This window comes from Miniopterus schreibersii (genome assembly GCF_964146895.1).
Source record: "Miniopterus schreibersii genome assembly, chromosome: 1".
Classification (NCBI taxonomy): domain Eukaryota; kingdom Metazoa; phylum Chordata; class Mammalia; order Chiroptera; family Miniopteridae; genus Miniopterus; species Miniopterus schreibersii.
In genome coordinates, this window is record NC_138101.1 from 144,872,474 (window position 1) to 144,891,249 (window position 18,776).

Genomic DNA, 18,776 nt, shown 5'->3' on the forward strand with positions numbered 1-18,776 from the left:
CCAAGATCACATCAACAGTGATAGATATAAGATTTAAATCCAAGCAGTGTGACTCCAGATTAATCACTGTCTATACTGCCTCCCAGTATTAAAAAATTATTAAATCAAGTAAAGTAATTAAAACCAAACTTAGCCAGGGCTTCAAAAACCTTTATTTTCTGATATTTAACATGTATGTATTTTTAAACCATATTTTAGAGCAGTAAGTACAATTTTCTTAGAAAATTTAAAGATTCTGACATAGCTAAATAAAAAATAATTTTAAGCAAACCTTTAGCATGTTTTATATTATAACCTGATATTCTGGCCAGAACAGTTGGTATCCATCGTGCCAGGGTCAAAAGTTGAGCAAGAGCTTCTGCATTCTCACTGAAAAATGATATTTAAAAATTGTTAAAGCCATTGGCACAAATGGAAAAGCTTAACTTGTGGTGTTCTTCCCTGGAAAAAGTCAAATTCCTCCAGATTAACTGCCTAGGTCAGAGAACACGTGTCTAAAAAAGTAGTTTTGGGAGGGAGGGGAATTTAAAAAGTACAAGGAATAAGATTCCACCCATATTTCCATCACCTAGGAGCAATTAATGTCAGTAAATGGAATCACCATGCTTTTTGTTCAAGTCAAAAACTAGGTGTTGCTACTGATTTCTCTGATTCCTTTATGCCCCACATTCTAATTTATCAGCTAGTCTCAGAGGTTTTACCTTCTAAGTATATTCTAAGTTGATCACCTCTTTTACCTCCACCATTATTACCCCAATCCAAGTCACATCATCCCTCACCTGTACTAGTTCAAGAAACTGTTTTCCTGCTTCCACAACAGTGTTACTCACGATTATTATCTGTGTATTTATCATACAGCAGAACCAGGGGGATGTTTTAAAAATGTAAATCAGGTAACATCACTCCCCTGTTCAAAACATTCCAATGGTTTCCCATCACACATAAAATACAATTTCAACTTCTAATCTTAGTTCATTCATAGCCCTTTTATGATCTGGCTCTTTGCTTGCTCCATTCCAACCGTGCTGCCTTCTTGCTGTGCCTGAACATGCTGATTGCGTTCCCATCTCAGGGCCCTTGCTCTTGATATTGCCTGTGTGTGGAATTCTCTTTTCCCAGAGAGTAGCACTGCTTGTCCTTCCCTTCATTCACGTCTCTGTTGAAATGTCACCATCTCAGAGAGAAGCTCCCTGACAACTCTGTCTATAGAGGCTCATGCATTGGTATGTCTCTAGCCCCTTATGCTGCTGCTTTAGTTTTTTCATAGTATTTCTCATTTAACACTTTGTATATATATGTTTATTGTTGGTCTTTCCTCTCTGTAATGTACATTCCATAACGGCAGGGACTTGACCCAAACTATTATTAACAAGCAAGGGGGACCACAAATAGTGTTATTAAAAAGGACTTTAAAATAGGAATTTGCTTATTTGAAAGACAGTAAAGTTAAAATATATAATGAACTGTGCTCAAATTCACATATCTGGGCACACACTTAACCAAAGAATTATTTTAGTTCTCAGAAATGAAAGTGTACTATGATTAATTATGACCAATTTTCTTTAAAAACACTAGCTTATTAGTTTTGATTAAGTTTTTATATGCTCTTAACTTTAATATCTTAGATTATACGATGTTGATTTTTCTAAAAATAAAAGTGGCAAATATAATGAACTACATAGGTAAGTTCAATTGTCTAATAAAAATGTTATATATAATTATGTATTTCAGATCCTAAGTAAAATTGTTCCTATAGATTAAAAATGTCACAGGATTCAAAGAGAACCAGTTGTAAAGATCAGTTTAACTTGAGAAAGGATTGTCCTGAAGTACCCTATTCTTAAAGACATCTTAAAGAAGGTGCTGAATATTCCTTTAGAGAATAATTTACATGTTTAATAATCCTTATTTGGGGAACCACTGTAAAAAAAAAGGCTTGTACAGGCTAAAAAGAAGTTGGAAAGTCACTATATTTCATTATGACTTATTTTATCTTTGTCTTCATGTGTAAAATTAGTTACGGTTATGGAGTCAGGTCTGGGTTCAAATCCTGGGTCTTTCTCGGGATAAGTAAAAACTACTGACAGTCTTCAATTCCTTATCTTTAAATGGGAAAAATAGTACCAACATCATTAGACTATTTAACAGAATAGCATAACAGAGTGTCCGGAACTTATCAATTACTGAAAGAAAAAAAAAAAGGACAAATCTTTCTGATGCCACCATCTTCCAAAAAGATGACATTCTATGTCCCAATATGTTGAATAGAAGACAATTTCCAAATTGGGTTTTCTAATGATATGGAATAGTGGCGAAAGAGCTACTTATTGACCCTGCTTGCCAAATCTATCACCTTTGAATTCTTCTGTTGTGGAAGGACGTTAAAAGTATTTTATCAACAAAATCATTTTCTTTAGTGCAACTTAGGTCATCACTACAAATTCAGTAAGTTTTAAAGAAACTGAAATAGTAATAATAAATAGTACTGTTATCAAGTAGAACAGTGAGGAAGAGAAATACACAAGTGAGTGCTCTAGTTTTCATTAAAAACTAATTTGCTGTTAAACTGCATTTATAGATGGTCAGAATATAAACTTAGTCTACATATCTAAAAACTATCCAAAGATATACAATGAATCAGGTGTTTTTTATTTACTTTGATAGTTGAAATTTTGCCCATGTCTCTCAAACTACAGCATTTAGATCTGCAGAAAAATAGAATTATAATTAATAGTACAAAGACATTTAGAGGAGCCAAACTCCAAACAGCAAATCAAATGGTGGCAAAGGAAGACATGAAAAGAACGAATCTTCTTTGCATTTTTTCTCCTTCTGTGAATGCTAAGAGAGAGATTAAAATTCTATTGCTTTCATGGCAGTTGGAAGATTTACACAAAACATATAGATTTGATTAAATGAGTATTTCAGTTATTTAAGAGGCCAAGAATTAGAGCTAATTTTAATCATATTTTTAAGCAGAAGGTTATGAAATAAAAAATTATTACTTTAAATAGGAAAAAAGAAACTAGTAATCTAACCAAAATAGGCATAATGAAAGGATTAAAGACAGCTTTTTATAAAATTAATCAAAACATAAATTAAAATATACCTGTTTATTGTTCGAGGCTGCAAAGGAATAATGGGGATCACAGTATTGCACAGGGACTTGCAGAGGGGGCAAAGATATTCTCCACTTTCCAAGTCGAAAAGGTCAACATGAATACGCTGCTGAAAGCTAAGCTGTACAGCTTCAAAATATCTGCAAAATTCCAAGACATAGGTCCATTTATACATGTATCTTCGCTCCAATCCAAGTGAGAAAAATCTGAAATTTTTGCCTCAATGTATGTCTTTAAAATCCACATGCAAAAATACACAAGTTATAATTATAGAAGAAATAGGATGCCCATTCTATCGGGGTAAAACTGGAGGATTCATCAGGGTAGAAACAAATTTTCTTTTTTAAAAATATATCTTTATTAATTTCAGAGAGAGGAAAGAAGAGGGCGAGAGAGAGAAATAGAAACATTAATGATGAGAGAGTCATTGATCGGCAGCCTCCTGCACGCCCCCAACTGGGGATCGAGCCCACAACCCGGGCATGTGCCCTGACCGGGAATTGAACCCCGATCGCCTGGATCCTAGGTCGATGCTCAACCGCTGAGCCACGCCTGGCTGGGCACAAAAGAATTTTTAAATAATTTTATTGAATCATAACTTGTCTCCTGCCACAACAACATGGAGATACAATGTAGACACTACTTCCCTCAGTTTCTAATGACCAATTGAAGTAGCCACTGGCTATTGCAGGAAAATTATGCATTTTAATCCAATGCCAAAAGGGTGAATCCTATACAAAAGACTTCCCAAGAATTATATTTCTGAATTGTTCTCTCTTCCAGAGGTAGAATTAGAATTTCTTGTCTATTCTATCTCAAAAGTACTTTTCACTCTGTTTTGAGAGGAATGAGATTTTTAAAAAGATTATTGCTTCTTTTACGCAAATATTGAGCAACTAATTAGTTTGTGAAGAGAAAGTGCAAAGGAATGATGAATTGAGAATTTAAGTTCGTAGCTTTACATACCAAGTTCTAAAGGTGATAATGTAATGAGTACCATGCAAACAAAATTAGTAATTAAAATCGCTTTGCCCAGCCAGGCGTGGCTCAGCGGTTGAGTTTTCGACCTAGGATCCAGGAGATCGGGGTTCAATTCCCGGTCAGGGCACATGCCCGTCTTGCAGGCTGCAGCCTCTCGATGACTCTCTCATCATTGATGTTTCTATCTCTCTCTCTCGCCCTCTCCCTTCCTCTCTCCGAGATCAATAAAGATATATTTAAACAAACAAACAAACAATAGCTTCAATTATTCAAATAAGAAGGAAAGACATGAGAAAACATGCCTTTTTGTGGCCTTTAGTGAACTTCAATATTCCTAGTTTCTTTCAAGAATATGTCAGGACAACTTACTTCTGCCAGCACACTGCATGCATTACATGACCACAGCTTCCTGTATAAGTTCCATATGCCAAGTCTGGATCCATGAAAAGTGGGTCCAGGGATTCTGGTACAGGAAGACAAAAATGAGAGGTATTATATTTATCTCTCCCACAGTCATAAAAAGGAGGGAAAAAAGAGGTTATCAGGTCTCAAATTCTAATCATAAACTTTCTAAGGAATATCCAAGAAAAGTACCACAATATCATGATAGCAGGATCTCTATTCTTAATAGTAAGTAAAAAGAGGAAAATATAAAACTAGACTTCCAGGTCTGATTAAAAAATTAGTATGGATTAATGACTAGTTCTACTCTTGATTTACATTTTTATTTTGAACATTAGGTTTAAGTTGCCCTATCTTGGTTGAAGTTATTATCTATGACTCACACAAATTTACTTCTGTAATTTTATAAGTAATTTGACTGGGTAATTTTAAGGGATATATAGGGAGATAATAATCTACTGGATAAAAGCACAGACTACAGGATTCAAAATCTGGTTTCATATGACAGTTATAACTCATGGCCTTGGGGCAAGTTACTTCTCTGCCTCAGTTCCTTCGTCTATAAAATGGAGCCAATACTGGTAACTAATTCATAGGGCTATTGTAAGGATTAAGTGAGTAAATTCACAGAAAGCACTTAATCTGTGCCTGGCATATGGTAAATATTCAATAAATGTTAGCTTTTAAAAAAAATCAATATTATTATTCCAAGGGTATTTTTAAAATAAAGCAGCTATCTCCTGATGTGCTATAAGAAGTGCAATACATTAATTAGTATTCTTGCCAAGAAAATGCTTACCATGAACCTAATCATGAGGCAAGAATCAGACACATCCACAATGTAAGATACTGTATAAGACTATTGGCTTGCATTCTTCAAAAAAAAGTTATTATCATGAAAAGAAAAAAGGCAAGTAACTATTCTAGATTCAGATAGATTAAAAGAGACACAACTAGAGCAACACATGAAAAATGTCTGGATCCTAAATGAAAAAGTCTAGCTAACAAAAGACATTTTGAGGGTCGCTGGGGAAATTCAAGTATGGATTTCATATTAGGTGATATTCCTGATATGTTATTTTCTTAAGTGTTATAATGGTATGGTAGCATATAATAGATTGTCCTTAGTTTTAGAAAATGCATGTGGAAAAATTTAGGGATAAAATGTCATGATGCTTGCATCCCAATTTCAAGTGGTAGAGCGATGAGAAATGGAGGAGGGGGGAGAGAGAGAAATAGGGGAAAGAAAAAGCACTGTGGTCAAGTGGTAACAAAAATTAAAACAAAACAAAGGAGCCAACATGGCATGTAAAGACCCAAGAGTCCATTTTACATATAGGTAAACTGTGATTTGACCAAATAAGGCTAAATACAATCTTGCTCCCAAAGTTCTTCCAGATAGTATTTTTTTTTAATTACATAAGTATGAAATGAAATGCTCAAAAGGATATTTATTAAACAATACATACCCCCTGAGAATGCTATGGGTTTCCCCCTGTGCTGGGTTAAGGCGGTGGATTTCTGGACACAGGCCGATAATACCATGGCATTATTTTCTATTTTCACCTCTTGTTCTTCTTGGCAGAGGATGCATGTCAGCACCTCCTTTTCAATAACAGACGGACCTCGTTTAGGACCCAAAGCAATTCTAGAGTAGTCACTGACTGGTGGGGTGCTACCAAGAGAAATGGCCAGAAATAAGGACACATGTTTTGGTCACTTGTCTTTATATCTTGGTAGATTTTAAGTAACTATAGGGTAAGAGCTTTAAGAATAAAAACAAAATAAAAATTATATTTAGTAATATTAGCTTAAAATCTTCCCCCGATTTTTCCTGGCTTTTATCAGTTATTCTGCTTATTCGAAAATACATTTTGTGTTGTTAAGTACAAAAAAAGCAGATCACAAAGTAGAATGTATATTATAGTTATACTGAGTTTATTGTACCAAGAAGCTGAGTTATCTATTTTCATTCTGATTATAAAAGTAACACGTTTATTAAGAAAATTTGGAAAATCTAGAGAAGTATAAAGAAGAAAATAAAAAACATTATACTCTAACAACCTAGAGATAATCACTTGTGTATTACTTTCCAGTCTGCTTTCTATTTATAACATTTTTACATAATTAAGATCATATTACGTATATAGATTTGCATCCTTTCATTCACTCATATTTTAGTTGTTTTCTCATGTCATTAAAATTTCTTTAGAAACATTATTTTTAAATGGCTGCACAGTACTTGTACTATATGTGCTATAATAGTTTTATCCATTTCCTTTTATTAGTCATTTAAGTTTCTATTCTGTTTCGGTAGCTATTAAAAAAGTTACACTTTAATGATTTAGCAATTCTTAGGGTCAATGTGTGCAATAATAACATCATAATAATAGTAAATATTTATAAAGCATTAATTGTGATGTGAAGCACACTTTCAAATTCTTTACATAATGTTAATCCATTTAATCCTTCCAACAACCCTATGAGATAGGTACTAGTGTTACCTCCATTTTTCAGAAAAACAAACTGAGGCCTAAAATGGTAAGAGACTTACCTAATAACTTATCACTAGGAAGTAGCAGAGCCAGGATTTAACCCAGGTGATCTGACTTCCCAGGCCACGCTCCAAATTACTCTGCAATACTGCCTCTCTACCTGTTCAAGAAGCTCCCTAAAATGTCACAGATTATTCAATAAACTTGGAATAACTTAAATGTTCATTATCAATGTAAACGGAATTACATAATACGGAATACTATGCAGTTTTTAAAAGGTGGGTCTCAGCTAGCTGTGGTATCCCCTCCTAGGAGGCATCCAGTAATATGTGGGTAGGGTTTACTTTTTGATTATCATAAACGAGGGGACACAACTAGAGTTATGGATGAGGGACCAGAGATGCTAAATGTCCTGCAATTCATGGGGCATGAAAAAGAATGGCTGCCCAAATGCCAAGACTGATAAACACTGAGCTCATTTTATATATGTAAGAATATATATAAATTTCCAAGACATACTATAATGTAAAAATGCAAAGTTGCATAATATGTAGATAATATCATTTATGCAAATAAAATAAAAGGCAGAATAACACTATATGATTCCTATGGCTACATATATTTGTATGTAATAACACAGTAAAAATTATGACAAGATCTATATAAAATTTGTATCTCTGAGAAAGAGAAGAAAGGGGTCCAGGATTTGGGTCAGAGCTTAAATGGAACTTTAGCTTTATCTCTAATGTTTAATTTTTAAAAGAAAAATGAGGTAATATAATGTGTAATTAAATTTTTGTTTAAAAATGTAAGACTATATTTGTGACTCTGGGATAGGAAAAGCTTTCTTAAACATAAAACAAAAACTTAAAACTCAAACACCAATAAATCTGTTTTATCAACATTGAAAACTTCTCTATGGCTAAACTTCACAATTAATGTTAAAGAAATAGGAATATGAGAAACATGCAACAAGTTTACTAACTATAATTATAAAGGACTTCTATAAATCAGTAAGATAAAAGCAAACCTCCCAATAGAGATGGGCAAAGGATAACAACAGGCAATAGCCAGAAGACAAAATGCAGCAGGCTAGTGAACAATCATGAAAAGATGTTCAACCTGGAAACAGGAAAATTCAGACTGACACCAATTTATAATTTTGAATATGTCCAATATTTTCAAGTACTGATAATATTAAGTATTAGTGAAAATGAAGAAAATAGACATACTCATACACCTTTGGGAGTAGAAATTCATACTACTACTTTGAAGGGCAATGTGGCAGTATCTATTAAAATTTTAAATAATTATGACTCAGCCCTTTCACTTATTAGAGTCCACCTGAGAAGTGTTTGTACAATTGCACAAGGGGCATGTACAAAAATGCTTGGCACATACACGTTGTTTATAATAAAGGAAAATTGGAAAATAAGGGGAAAACGTAAATGTCCAAAATAAATAAAATATTATATATATATATATTCAAAGTATGAAAAACTATGCAGCAGTCTTAAAGATGATGTAGATTCTACATTACAGATCTATATATATTGACATGACAGTGAGGGAAAAAGCAAGCTGCAAAACAAGAGGTATGGTAAAATAAAAATAAACCACTAAGAACACAAAACAAGACTCATTATTTCTGTATGTACACTTGTTTATAGGAAGAGGTCTAGAACAAAAGTTATTTATAGCAATGGTTAGCTGTGAAGAAAAATCAGGAATGTAGAGAATGGTCAAAGGGGACTTACTGTATTGAGCTGTTTTCAATGAGAACACATTCATAATTTTATTATGCAATCAATCAGGCAATACAAAGAATGAGAGCACTGAAGCCGTTAATTAACCCTGAATATACTTTTGCTTGCATTTTCTTCTTTGGATAAATATACAGTAGTCTCTTTTCCATTACTTTCTAAATAGTACATTGTTAATACGTAATACTAGAGTGTTGGGACTTTATGCTTATTGTTTTAAAGTTTTGTATTAATTTCTAGTGTCATTACCATAGTTGGCCAAGGATAGCTTACCTTCATATCTTTTTAAAAAAAATCTTTAAAATATATAGTCATTGTTCTTTGTAGTTTTGTTATCATACTCAGGTTCAGGATTAGAGACACATTATATGGAGTATAATGTTTCTACTGTTACTGCAAAACAATTTCTCAAAAGTATCCACAATACACATTATTTTAAAGAGCCATGAAAGCTTGTTTTCAAAAATAAGCATAGGAAGTGTTTCCAATATTTTACATTGGAATGCTTTTCAAACTACCATTATTTTGGCTCCTCCCTTTTCTCATTGTACCTATATATACAGGCCACAAACCATGGCTCTCGGAAGGCTAATCGATTTTCCCAAGAGCATACCACAGTCAGGACTCAGATAACCAGATTTACAGATTCCCATTCCAAAGCACAATCCATGACTATAACTATATGCATTGTCTTCTTTCTCTTTAAGAAAAAAATAAACATATAAATCACCCTTTTTGTGAAGGATTTTTTTCAATCTGTAGTAACTGCAGTCATTATCAGAAATCATAAAAATGATGTGGAATATATGAACTGATATGTAAATGTGTATCTAAAAAACCAACGTATAGAGGTAATAGGAATCAATTTCTATTTCTTCTGTTCACATCTTCACATCTTTTTGTGCATAGAGGTTCCCAATAGTTTATTACGCACTTGAACTGTTTCTCAACATAAAATTACACTCAATACATACCTTAAAGCCTTCCCTGTCCCCTTTCTACCTTAAAAATAGTATAATTCCTCTTACTATAAAATATATTTTGGAAAAACATCATTTATAGTGAATATGGAATTTTTTTTCAAAAACTGATTTGCTAACTTTTAGTTTTGCTTTGTTTTACCTCTCTTCCTCCATAATGGAGTCTTCCTTCCCAGACATTTCTGATGTACTATCATACATGAGTTTGTGAGTTTCAATGAAGTTTTTCTGTAAGGCAGACATCTGAGCCATGATCTTCTGGCGATGGAGCCTAGCAGCTTCAGCTTTTCTTTTTCGTTCTGCTTTTTCTTTATCATGAGCAATCTGGGTATGATAAAACAACAAAAATTAGGTAAGAGCTAGTGTTACAATTTACATATACTCTTCAGCCAGGCAAAATTTCCTAGAGAAACAGTCTTATAAAATTGATTATCCCACCCCTTAAGCCTAGATTCAATCTTATGTCTTAAAATCAGCATAGTCTCCTATTACATCATACAACTAATTGCTTCTTTGGTTATTTCAATAATTAAATACAAAGGCCAAATACCTTAAATACCTAATAAACTATCTTTTATACTCAATGCAGGCACATCAAGAAAAACACTAAATAAAACAAAATTTTGAAATCGTTTGTTAATCATTTAACCGTTGACAGTTAATCAATTTAAGCCAACCTGATGATGCCCAACAGGTACTCCTAGGTACGCTGCTAAGACTGAGAAGTTGAACACTATTACTGAGATGTAGTGGCATTTTTTATTGTGTATTCTAACTTAAACCCAATGTTTTCCTTTCATGAAGGATAATTAATAACTATAAGTAATAATATTCTAATAATTTTAAAATAATCAAAACCTGATTCATTATATTAAGAAAATTCATAACCTAAATATTATATTTCACTGAATCTAAAATGTACCATTATCTTATATTCCACTAAAAAAGCTGCTGATTAAATTACAAGGAGCTGGCATGGCCAGGCGTGGACTCAGCAGTTGAGTGTTGGCCTAGGATCCAGGAGATTGTGGTTTGATTCCCAGTCAGGGCACATGCCTGGGTTGCGGGCTCGATCCCTGGTCGGGGGCGTGCAGGAGGCAGCCGATCAATGACACTCTCTCATCACGGATGTTTCTAACTCTCTCTCCCTCTCCCTTCCTCTCTCTGAAATCAATAAAGATGTACTATAAAAAAAAATTGTAAGGAGCTGTTGATTGCAAGACATATCCCAATTTCAGATATTAAAACAGTTTGTAAATTAATGAAGTATTTCCAACAGAGCTCCACTGCACAGCCATTTCTTCTGATTTTGTAAAATACATGTATTATATTGGATAACTCCATGTCAAGTACCACTAATCCCTGCAGTATAGAAGCTTAATAAGCCATTGCTGGCACTGCTCAATGGTTAGAGCACTGGCCTGCCCAACAGAGAGTCACAGGTTCAATTCCCAGTCAAGGGCACGTACCTGGTTGCAGGTTTGTTCCCCAGAGGTTCCCAGCCCCTGGTTGGGGTGCATATGGGAGGCAACCAATCAGTGTGTTGTTCTCTCACATCAATGTTTCTCTGTCTCTCCCCACTCCCTTCCACTCTCTCTAAAAATCAAAGGGAAAAAACAGCCTCACTCCTTGGGCAGGGATTAGAAGAAAAAAAAAAGAAGCTTAGTAAACAACAGAAGATGGACATCTCACATACTTTACAACAGGTTCCATCTAACAAAAAGAAGCAGTTCCCACATATCAGCAAAGTTCAAAGACAGAGATTAATGTCACCATTATAATAATGCTATTACCTCATCATTCTTAACAGATTCTGATCCTGATGTAGTTGCAACAATTAAACAAGATTTTTCTCTTAATCGCTTCACTGTGTCAAACATCTGAAAAACAAATAAAATGTTAAAAGAAGATTTGGTAACACTGACCAGGAACCGAAAAATTCACTAATCTGATTTTTGTAATCATGTCTCCAAATGTCTTTGACTTAAACTATACACACACACAGTGTGACTCTTGACTGTGACAAACACCTCCCCTAGTCATTTAGCAATCCATCTGCAGAAGAGGCTGCGGCAGCAAAATCAACTGATTCAGTCTGCAGGTGTTACCATACCTCTGCTTTTGCCAGGGAAAGTAAAAAATTTTAATTCTTTATATTTAAATATATTCTCATAAAAAGCAATCCTGCTATATACAGTCTTGCTATTTCCTACCTTTCATTTTTACTTAATCATTTATCTCTGGAGGTGTTTCCACAATAGCTATCTCATTCTTTTTACCAGATATCAAGGTTTTAGCAGTATGGTGGTATATCCATAAACTAACTGATATTTTGAAAGAGCCTCACTCTCATGTGGAAAAGTGTCCCACAAGGAACTTCCAACACAACTTTATATTAAGCATCTGGCTAAAATAACTAATGTTTGTAAGAGCAGATACGTGTGCTTTTTGTATATTTTGACAATGAACTTTGGTATTCCAACAGAAAAGAAATTTTCAAGAATAAATCTTCAATTTGTAAGACCTTGTCTGTAGAATATAAATGTTGGACTAAATGACAGTTCAATTTACTTTCTTAATAAAGGTAGAATAGTTAACTACTTCTTTTGTTTCTGTTTTGGTTTTATATTCTTAAATTATTATGCCAGTAAGTTGAACAGAAATACAAAATATTCATGAAATCTATTTCACAAGAAATCTTAATAATAACATAATTATCTTACAGTTATAGGTCCAATTACATTAAGCTTGCTTAAGGAGTGTCTAAGTAATAAAAAGGGCAGACTTCTTGAAATACAAATCAGTACAAAGATCTCCATTTGATATGAATGTAGAAAATAACCACTCTATATCCTAATTACCAAACAATTATCTAGCTGATAATATCAGAATATTTTATTTTTATTATTAAAAAAAAAAAAAGTCTTTATTGATTTCAGAGAGAGAAAGGGAGAGGGAGAGAGAGAGAGAGAGAAACAACAATGATGAGAGAGAGTCATTGATCGGCTGCCTCCTGCACGCCCCCGACTAGGGATCAAGCCCTCAACCCAGGCATGTGCCCTGACCGGGAATCAAACCACAATCTCCTAGATCTTAGGCTGATGCTCAAACACGGAGCCATGCCTGGCCGGGCGAGAATATTTTAATAAATACAGTGAGGGGAAACTCCATAATCTTGGTTTCATGTTTGCATGCGGAGGGTTTTCCATTAAAGTAACATTCCTAGTCTCTCTTCCTACCCTTATGCACTCCTTCCCAAAGGCACAGTCATCTACCCAATAGTTCAAGCTCCAAATCCAGGAGTCATCTTGACTCCTTGATTTCCCTTTTTCCCTTCCATCGAATCTATCAGCATTCAAATCTATTCTATAGATTCTACCATCAGATTATACCTGAATGAGTTCAGCCTCTTGGCACCTGCATCCTAGCCTAGGTCATGCTCACTTCTACCAGGATTACTGCAATAGTCTTCTAATGGTTTCCCTGATTTTACTCTTGTCCCTTATAATCTATTTACCCCACAGCAGACAGAGTGATCTTGTAAAAATATAGACCAGACATTGTCACTTAAAATCCTTCAATGGTTTCCCACTATACTCAAAAATAAAATCCATCACTTTACCCTGACCTGTAAGTTCCAATACAACCTGGCTGCTGATTCCCCTCTGACCTTGTTGCCTACCTTTCTCTCCCTTTCCCCATTGTATGCCAGTCATACTGGCCTTCTTTCTGGACACCTTAAGAGCTTTTGCTTCGTTGTTCCCTCTTTCTACAGTACTCTTCCAGATTCTTATAAAAGTAGCTTCGTGTCATTCAGTTCCAATGTCACCTCCTAAAAGAGACCTTTTCTGATTACCCATCTAAAGTTACCCCCTACTCATCTGAATTACCCTGGTATTTTCTTGTGTATTGTCTGTATCTCAATTAGTATATATGCTCCATGATAGCAAGTACTGTATCTGTCTTGTTAGAGTACAGAAATGAGCACAGCACATATGAGGATTCAATACATGCTAAGTGAATGACACGCATGAATACTGTTTTTTTTAACACCACTAAAACATAGGGAAAATAGGATTACTAACATGAAAACTTAAGAGTAAACATAAAAGAAGTAAATGACTTCACAAGAACATCGTGGTTTAATTTTGGACGCAAGCAGAGGATTCTTAATTAAACCAAGATATAACCAGTTATTTTCCAGGTTTACCTGGAGTATCCACGCTATCATGTCCTTCTGGCCTTCTAACTGGGGAATTCCCTTGAGTTTTTCCAAAAGCATTTGTATATTTTGAGCATTCATGGCTGAACTTCCTAATCCTTTTTTAAAGACACAAAAATTACATGTCACAAGCAAATAAATGTCTTCATAATTATGTACAAGTTATAATTAATAGTTAATATTATTCACACTGATAACCAAAGTTTGCAATCAATCCCTTAACTATATTATGTTTTTAATGGAAGAATCTACAATTACATGAAGCATGAAGTACTAAATTAAACAACTTGAAAACTTGAATTACTTTAGGTCTTTCTTGCTCATTTTCCACCGGGGCTGCTAAGTAAAAGCTAATCTTACTGTTCAGTCTCTTGCCTTTCCTCCACATGTCTCATGTCTAGTAAAAGTAATTAAGAACCAAAGCTCCAAAAATATGAAAGTGGGAGCTGTTACATCCATAAACTGAATAGATTTATGATGTCTTCAAGGATCTAAAAAATACAGTGTGCAAATGGAAATAAGATGCTTTTCTCCTCTTGGTCATATAATGGATATTCCTGGAACGTGGTTCAAAAAAACTGTCTTAATTAGGTAGCATTTAATAAAGATCTAATCTAAACTTATCCTGTTCTTCCAGGCTGAAGACAGCGCAAAAAGAACACATTATCATTCACTCAGACTAAAACATACTTGAAGCCTTATGGTAGAAGTCAAATGTCACTTCTTCTTCAGGAGTTTTTTGCAGCTGTTGCTTTTCTTCTAGTAAGCCCAATGCCAGAATATGAAATGCCTAAAGGGAAATACAAGAGAAGATCTTTGAAACTGTGCTTCTTCAGGTAAATATATTTTAAATGGATGTTTAAGAATAAGCAATCTGATATGTAAAAAAATGGTCAAAGGTTATGAACCAGAAGTTTACAGAAAGAGAAATGATAAATACACATTAAAGAAGTGTGAGGTGAAGCAAGATCATCCTATTTTTCACCTATAAGAGTGGCAAACATTTTTAGCTTTTAGTAAAATACAAAACTGGCAAAGGTGTTGAGAAGCAGGCACTTTTCACCACACTGGTGATGGAAAAGTAAATCGATGTAACACTTTTGGCAGCCAATTTGACGATATGTATTAAAAAATATAAAGGTATAGACCCAGTATACTAGGAATTAGTATGATAGATACACTCAAGTATACAAAGATATTTGTACAAGGATGCTCATTTTAGTGTTCTCTGTTATACAAAGACTTAAAAGCAACCTAACGTAGGCCTATATGCACTAATGTGAAATGATTTCCAGAAGATACAAACTTTTAACAGCGCTTATCTCCTAGGCAGAGAGCACTGAGAGTCAGGGAGAGAAATGTTAACTTTTGATTTCAAATATATCTGTATGGTATGACATTTTTTTACTGCCATTTATTTACCACTGTTGTTATAAAAATTAAGATACACATACAGTATGACAGCACTTAGAGCCTCCAGGCCAATAAGAGCCAAGTGGGAAAAAAAATTTAGTTAGGCAGGTGCTAAATATCCAATTACAGCTACCAAAGGTAACATTAAGTAATAAATCTATAACAGTATCAAGAAAAAAATACCTGCTTCCACTTATGAGCTAATTTTCATAACAACTCTATGAAATAATTATAACTATTTTACCAATGGGGAAATTACTCTTTCCTCCTAAATAGGACATGAGGTTGCCCAAGATTCAAGCCTAGACTTGTCTGTCATCAAATATTTATTACACTGTCTCTTCATAAAACAAGTGAAATAAAAAATACAGAAAATTATGACACAATAGTAACATGCCACTTTATTAGCAGGAGCAAGTTTTGTTTTGTTTTTTAAATATAAATGGTTCCCAAGAGTAAGGATGCTAAAACATGAGAATGTGTCACTAAGGAAACCTGTGCCACACCTAAGCTATTTCTAATGACCCCTGGGTCTCAGGTGTACTAGTTATGGTTCTGACTCAAGTTAGAAAGTTAAGAGCAGGAATCTTCTCTAGAACCCCATGAACTCTATAGAGTAGAGAAAATATCTGAAGTAGAGAAAATATTTCAGTTATACATACCATCTGGAGCATCCCTTCAGTCCACAAGTTAGAATCTGTGTCTAATGCCCGCTCAAATATGGTCCTGAGAATGTATATCATGATATCACAATTTAGAAGGTTAACCACTTTGCTGAAAGCAGGGCAGAATTCAGGAGGTGATGGTGGTGGTAATGCTATAGTGGATGGGGGATGGATGGCAGAAGAGACAAAAAGGCACATTTTTATTTGGGTTATTCTACATGCCAAATTGCAAATATCAAAATCATATATTACATGCAAAAACAACATGATTTTTGTTACCTTTAAAGCACTGAAAACATCAATGTCAAGGGAAATATAAGTCACTAACTATGTCAATAACCCAAAATAAACTCCATTTGCTATAAATTTAAAATCCTGTCACCACTGATGTGGGTCATATCTTAATATATGAACAAGAAATAAAGGGTTTTCTGCACTTGTATTAGTTGCTCACTCTAAATAAACAAGAAAACAAAACACTATAGACTTGGCTGATAACAAAATCACAGAAATAGTCAAAATGGGTCAATTCAGAATCTCACTTTTTACCTTCATCTTTGTTTTCCTGTTTTCTCTTTTTCTTCTGCATATGTTCAGCCTACATATTTTTTAAAAAAGAAGAAAGTGTATCTTTAAATATACTGCTTGACAAGCATGACACAAATGGAATATTTTGAAGCAGGCAGGAAAGATCCACCAACCTACCAAATTATTTTGTATACTGAAGTATGTATTCAAAATGCTACCTTGTTCCAGAAACAAAATGGCTATCCTTGGAAAGGTCACTGCAAAACAGGTGGACAACATCCCTCCTCAAGAATTAGTGCCCATTCTTTCAGTCAACAATATTTACTCAGTGTCTATTTTTGGTATAATGGTGAAAATTTGAATATTGTCTGTATACTAGATAACATTATTGATTCAATTTTAATTTCCTGGATGAGATAATGGCCTCTGTTAATGAGTACCAGCATGAAACCACAGAAAACCCAGAACTTTTTCTGTGGAGCCGGAAAGCATTTTACGTTTATTTTCTGAAGAGGATACCTTTTCCTACCTTACTATGCTGTGTTTTGGAGTAATGATAAAAGTACATATTGAAGTCTTTCAATGAGTCATCTTTCAGTTCGTAAACTCCATGGCCTGATACACCTGGTTTTCTAAATAAATAGAAAATACAGAGATGAATTGCAGTGTTCTTGAAAATAAAATACAGACAAAATAAGAACCTAAAAATTAATCTAAAAGTCAAAATCTAGAGGAAGAAAACATAATTATATCTCACTCAGCTTCTTAAACTGAAATGACAAATTTCATTCCAACAATAAAACTAAAAATCTAGCCCTGCCTGTGTGGCTCAGTGGTTGAGTGTCAACCCATAAACCAAGAGGTCCCCGGTTCGATTCCCAGTCAGGGCACACACCCAGGTTGCAGGCTTGATCCCTAGTAGCCGGTGTGCAGGAGGCAGCTGATCAATGTTTCTCTCTTTGATGTTTCTATCTCTATCCCTCTTCCTCCTCCCTCTCTCTAAAATCAATAAAAAAACATATTAAAAGATCTATACTGCATGCTCAAAGTCCTGAGAACAACTAAACTGTGTTTCATAATTATGAAATTCAAACAAATCTGAGGAAGTTTACTTTATACTACAGAGAACTGATCTCATGCCCTTCTGAAATCCCTAAGAATTCTTTTTTAGCCTCTGAAGCCTAAAGGTTGTCTGTTCAGCTAAAACAGTCATTGTATTATCTAAGGTCAAATCTAAAATGGTAGGGAGACATCATGTCCTCAGCAAGTTGTAGATAAAAATATAGTGTTAAATCCTCTATACAGCACTGTAAGGAGAAGCATCAAGGCCAAGGAGAGCAAATATGGTATTAGTATACCATAAGAGCAAATATGGTATACTAATATTAGTATATCATATTCGCTCTGCACATTTAAACAGCTTTCAGTTTCTATCTAACTCTTAACTGAAATATTTCACTGAACATTATTAGAGTACTGAAAAAGCTACATTCTATTTTTAAAGTTATTTGAAACTAGTTATTTATCTATAAATACAATAACAAGTAGAAATTTACTACTGGTATCAATTTTTAAAATTTCAAGAATTAATCCACTTAAAATCTTATTTCCATTTTATACATCTCAAAGAATCAAAGGATTATAAACTACTGTTTTTTTGGCTTTGTTTTAAAAATGTTTTTATTGATTTTAGAGAGAGAAGAAGGGAGAGGGAGAGAGAGAAATATCAATGTGAAAAAGAAACATCAATTGATTGCTTCCTGTATGCACCTCGAATCCAGAACCTGGGTATGAGACCTGACTGGGAATCGAACTGGCGACCTTTTGATGCATGGGACAATGCTCAACCAACTGAGCCACATTGGCCAGGGCATAAAATACTGTTTAAACCTAGCAGAGGTTTTCATATTCAGGATAAACAATTTTTCAACCTTGGGTGAAAATACTTGTAATAGTTTAAGGTGACTATGCTTTACCTTCGGACAGCAATTTTCAACCTTTTTCATCTCATGGCACACATAAACTAATTACTAAAACTCTGCGGCACACCAAAAAATATATTTTTTGCTGATGTGACACACACACAAAAAAATAGGTGTAATTTTGATTCATTCACACCAGACGGCTATTGTTGTGTTGGCTGCTGTCATTTTATTATTTGACAAGAGGGAAAAGAGGTCAGTGCCCCTGACTAAACAGTCGGGTATT

At 34.3% G+C, this 18,776-nt stretch overlaps 1 protein-coding gene across 3 annotated transcripts in view; it reads right to left on the reverse strand.

Moving 5' to 3' along the window:
* The window catches only part of UBR1 (ubiquitin protein ligase E3 component n-recognin 1), a 112,207-nt gene that overhangs the window by 40,435 nt on the left and 52,996 nt on the right, over window positions 1-18,776 (reverse strand). For all 3 annotated transcript variants that reach the window (XM_081119599.1, XM_081119601.1, XM_081119600.1), the window contains 11 exons: window positions 17,098-17,200; window positions 16,590-16,638; window positions 16,038-16,192; window positions 14,653-14,752; window positions 13,951-14,060; window positions 11,534-11,620; window positions 9,883-10,064; window positions 5,972-6,177; window positions 4,470-4,563; window positions 3,110-3,259; window positions 272-369 (listed from right to left, as the gene is read on the reverse strand). In XM_081119599.1, the coding sequence (XP_080975725.1) occupies window positions 272-369; window positions 3,110-3,259; window positions 4,470-4,563; window positions 5,972-6,177; window positions 9,883-10,064; window positions 11,534-11,620; window positions 13,951-14,060; window positions 14,653-14,752; window positions 16,038-16,192; window positions 16,590-16,638; window positions 17,098-17,200 (1,334 nt within the window). The remainder of the gene's footprint in view (window positions 1-271; window positions 370-3,109; window positions 3,260-4,469; window positions 4,564-5,971; window positions 6,178-9,882; window positions 10,065-11,533; window positions 11,621-13,950; window positions 14,061-14,652; window positions 14,753-16,037; window positions 16,193-16,589; window positions 16,639-17,097; window positions 17,201-18,776) is intronic.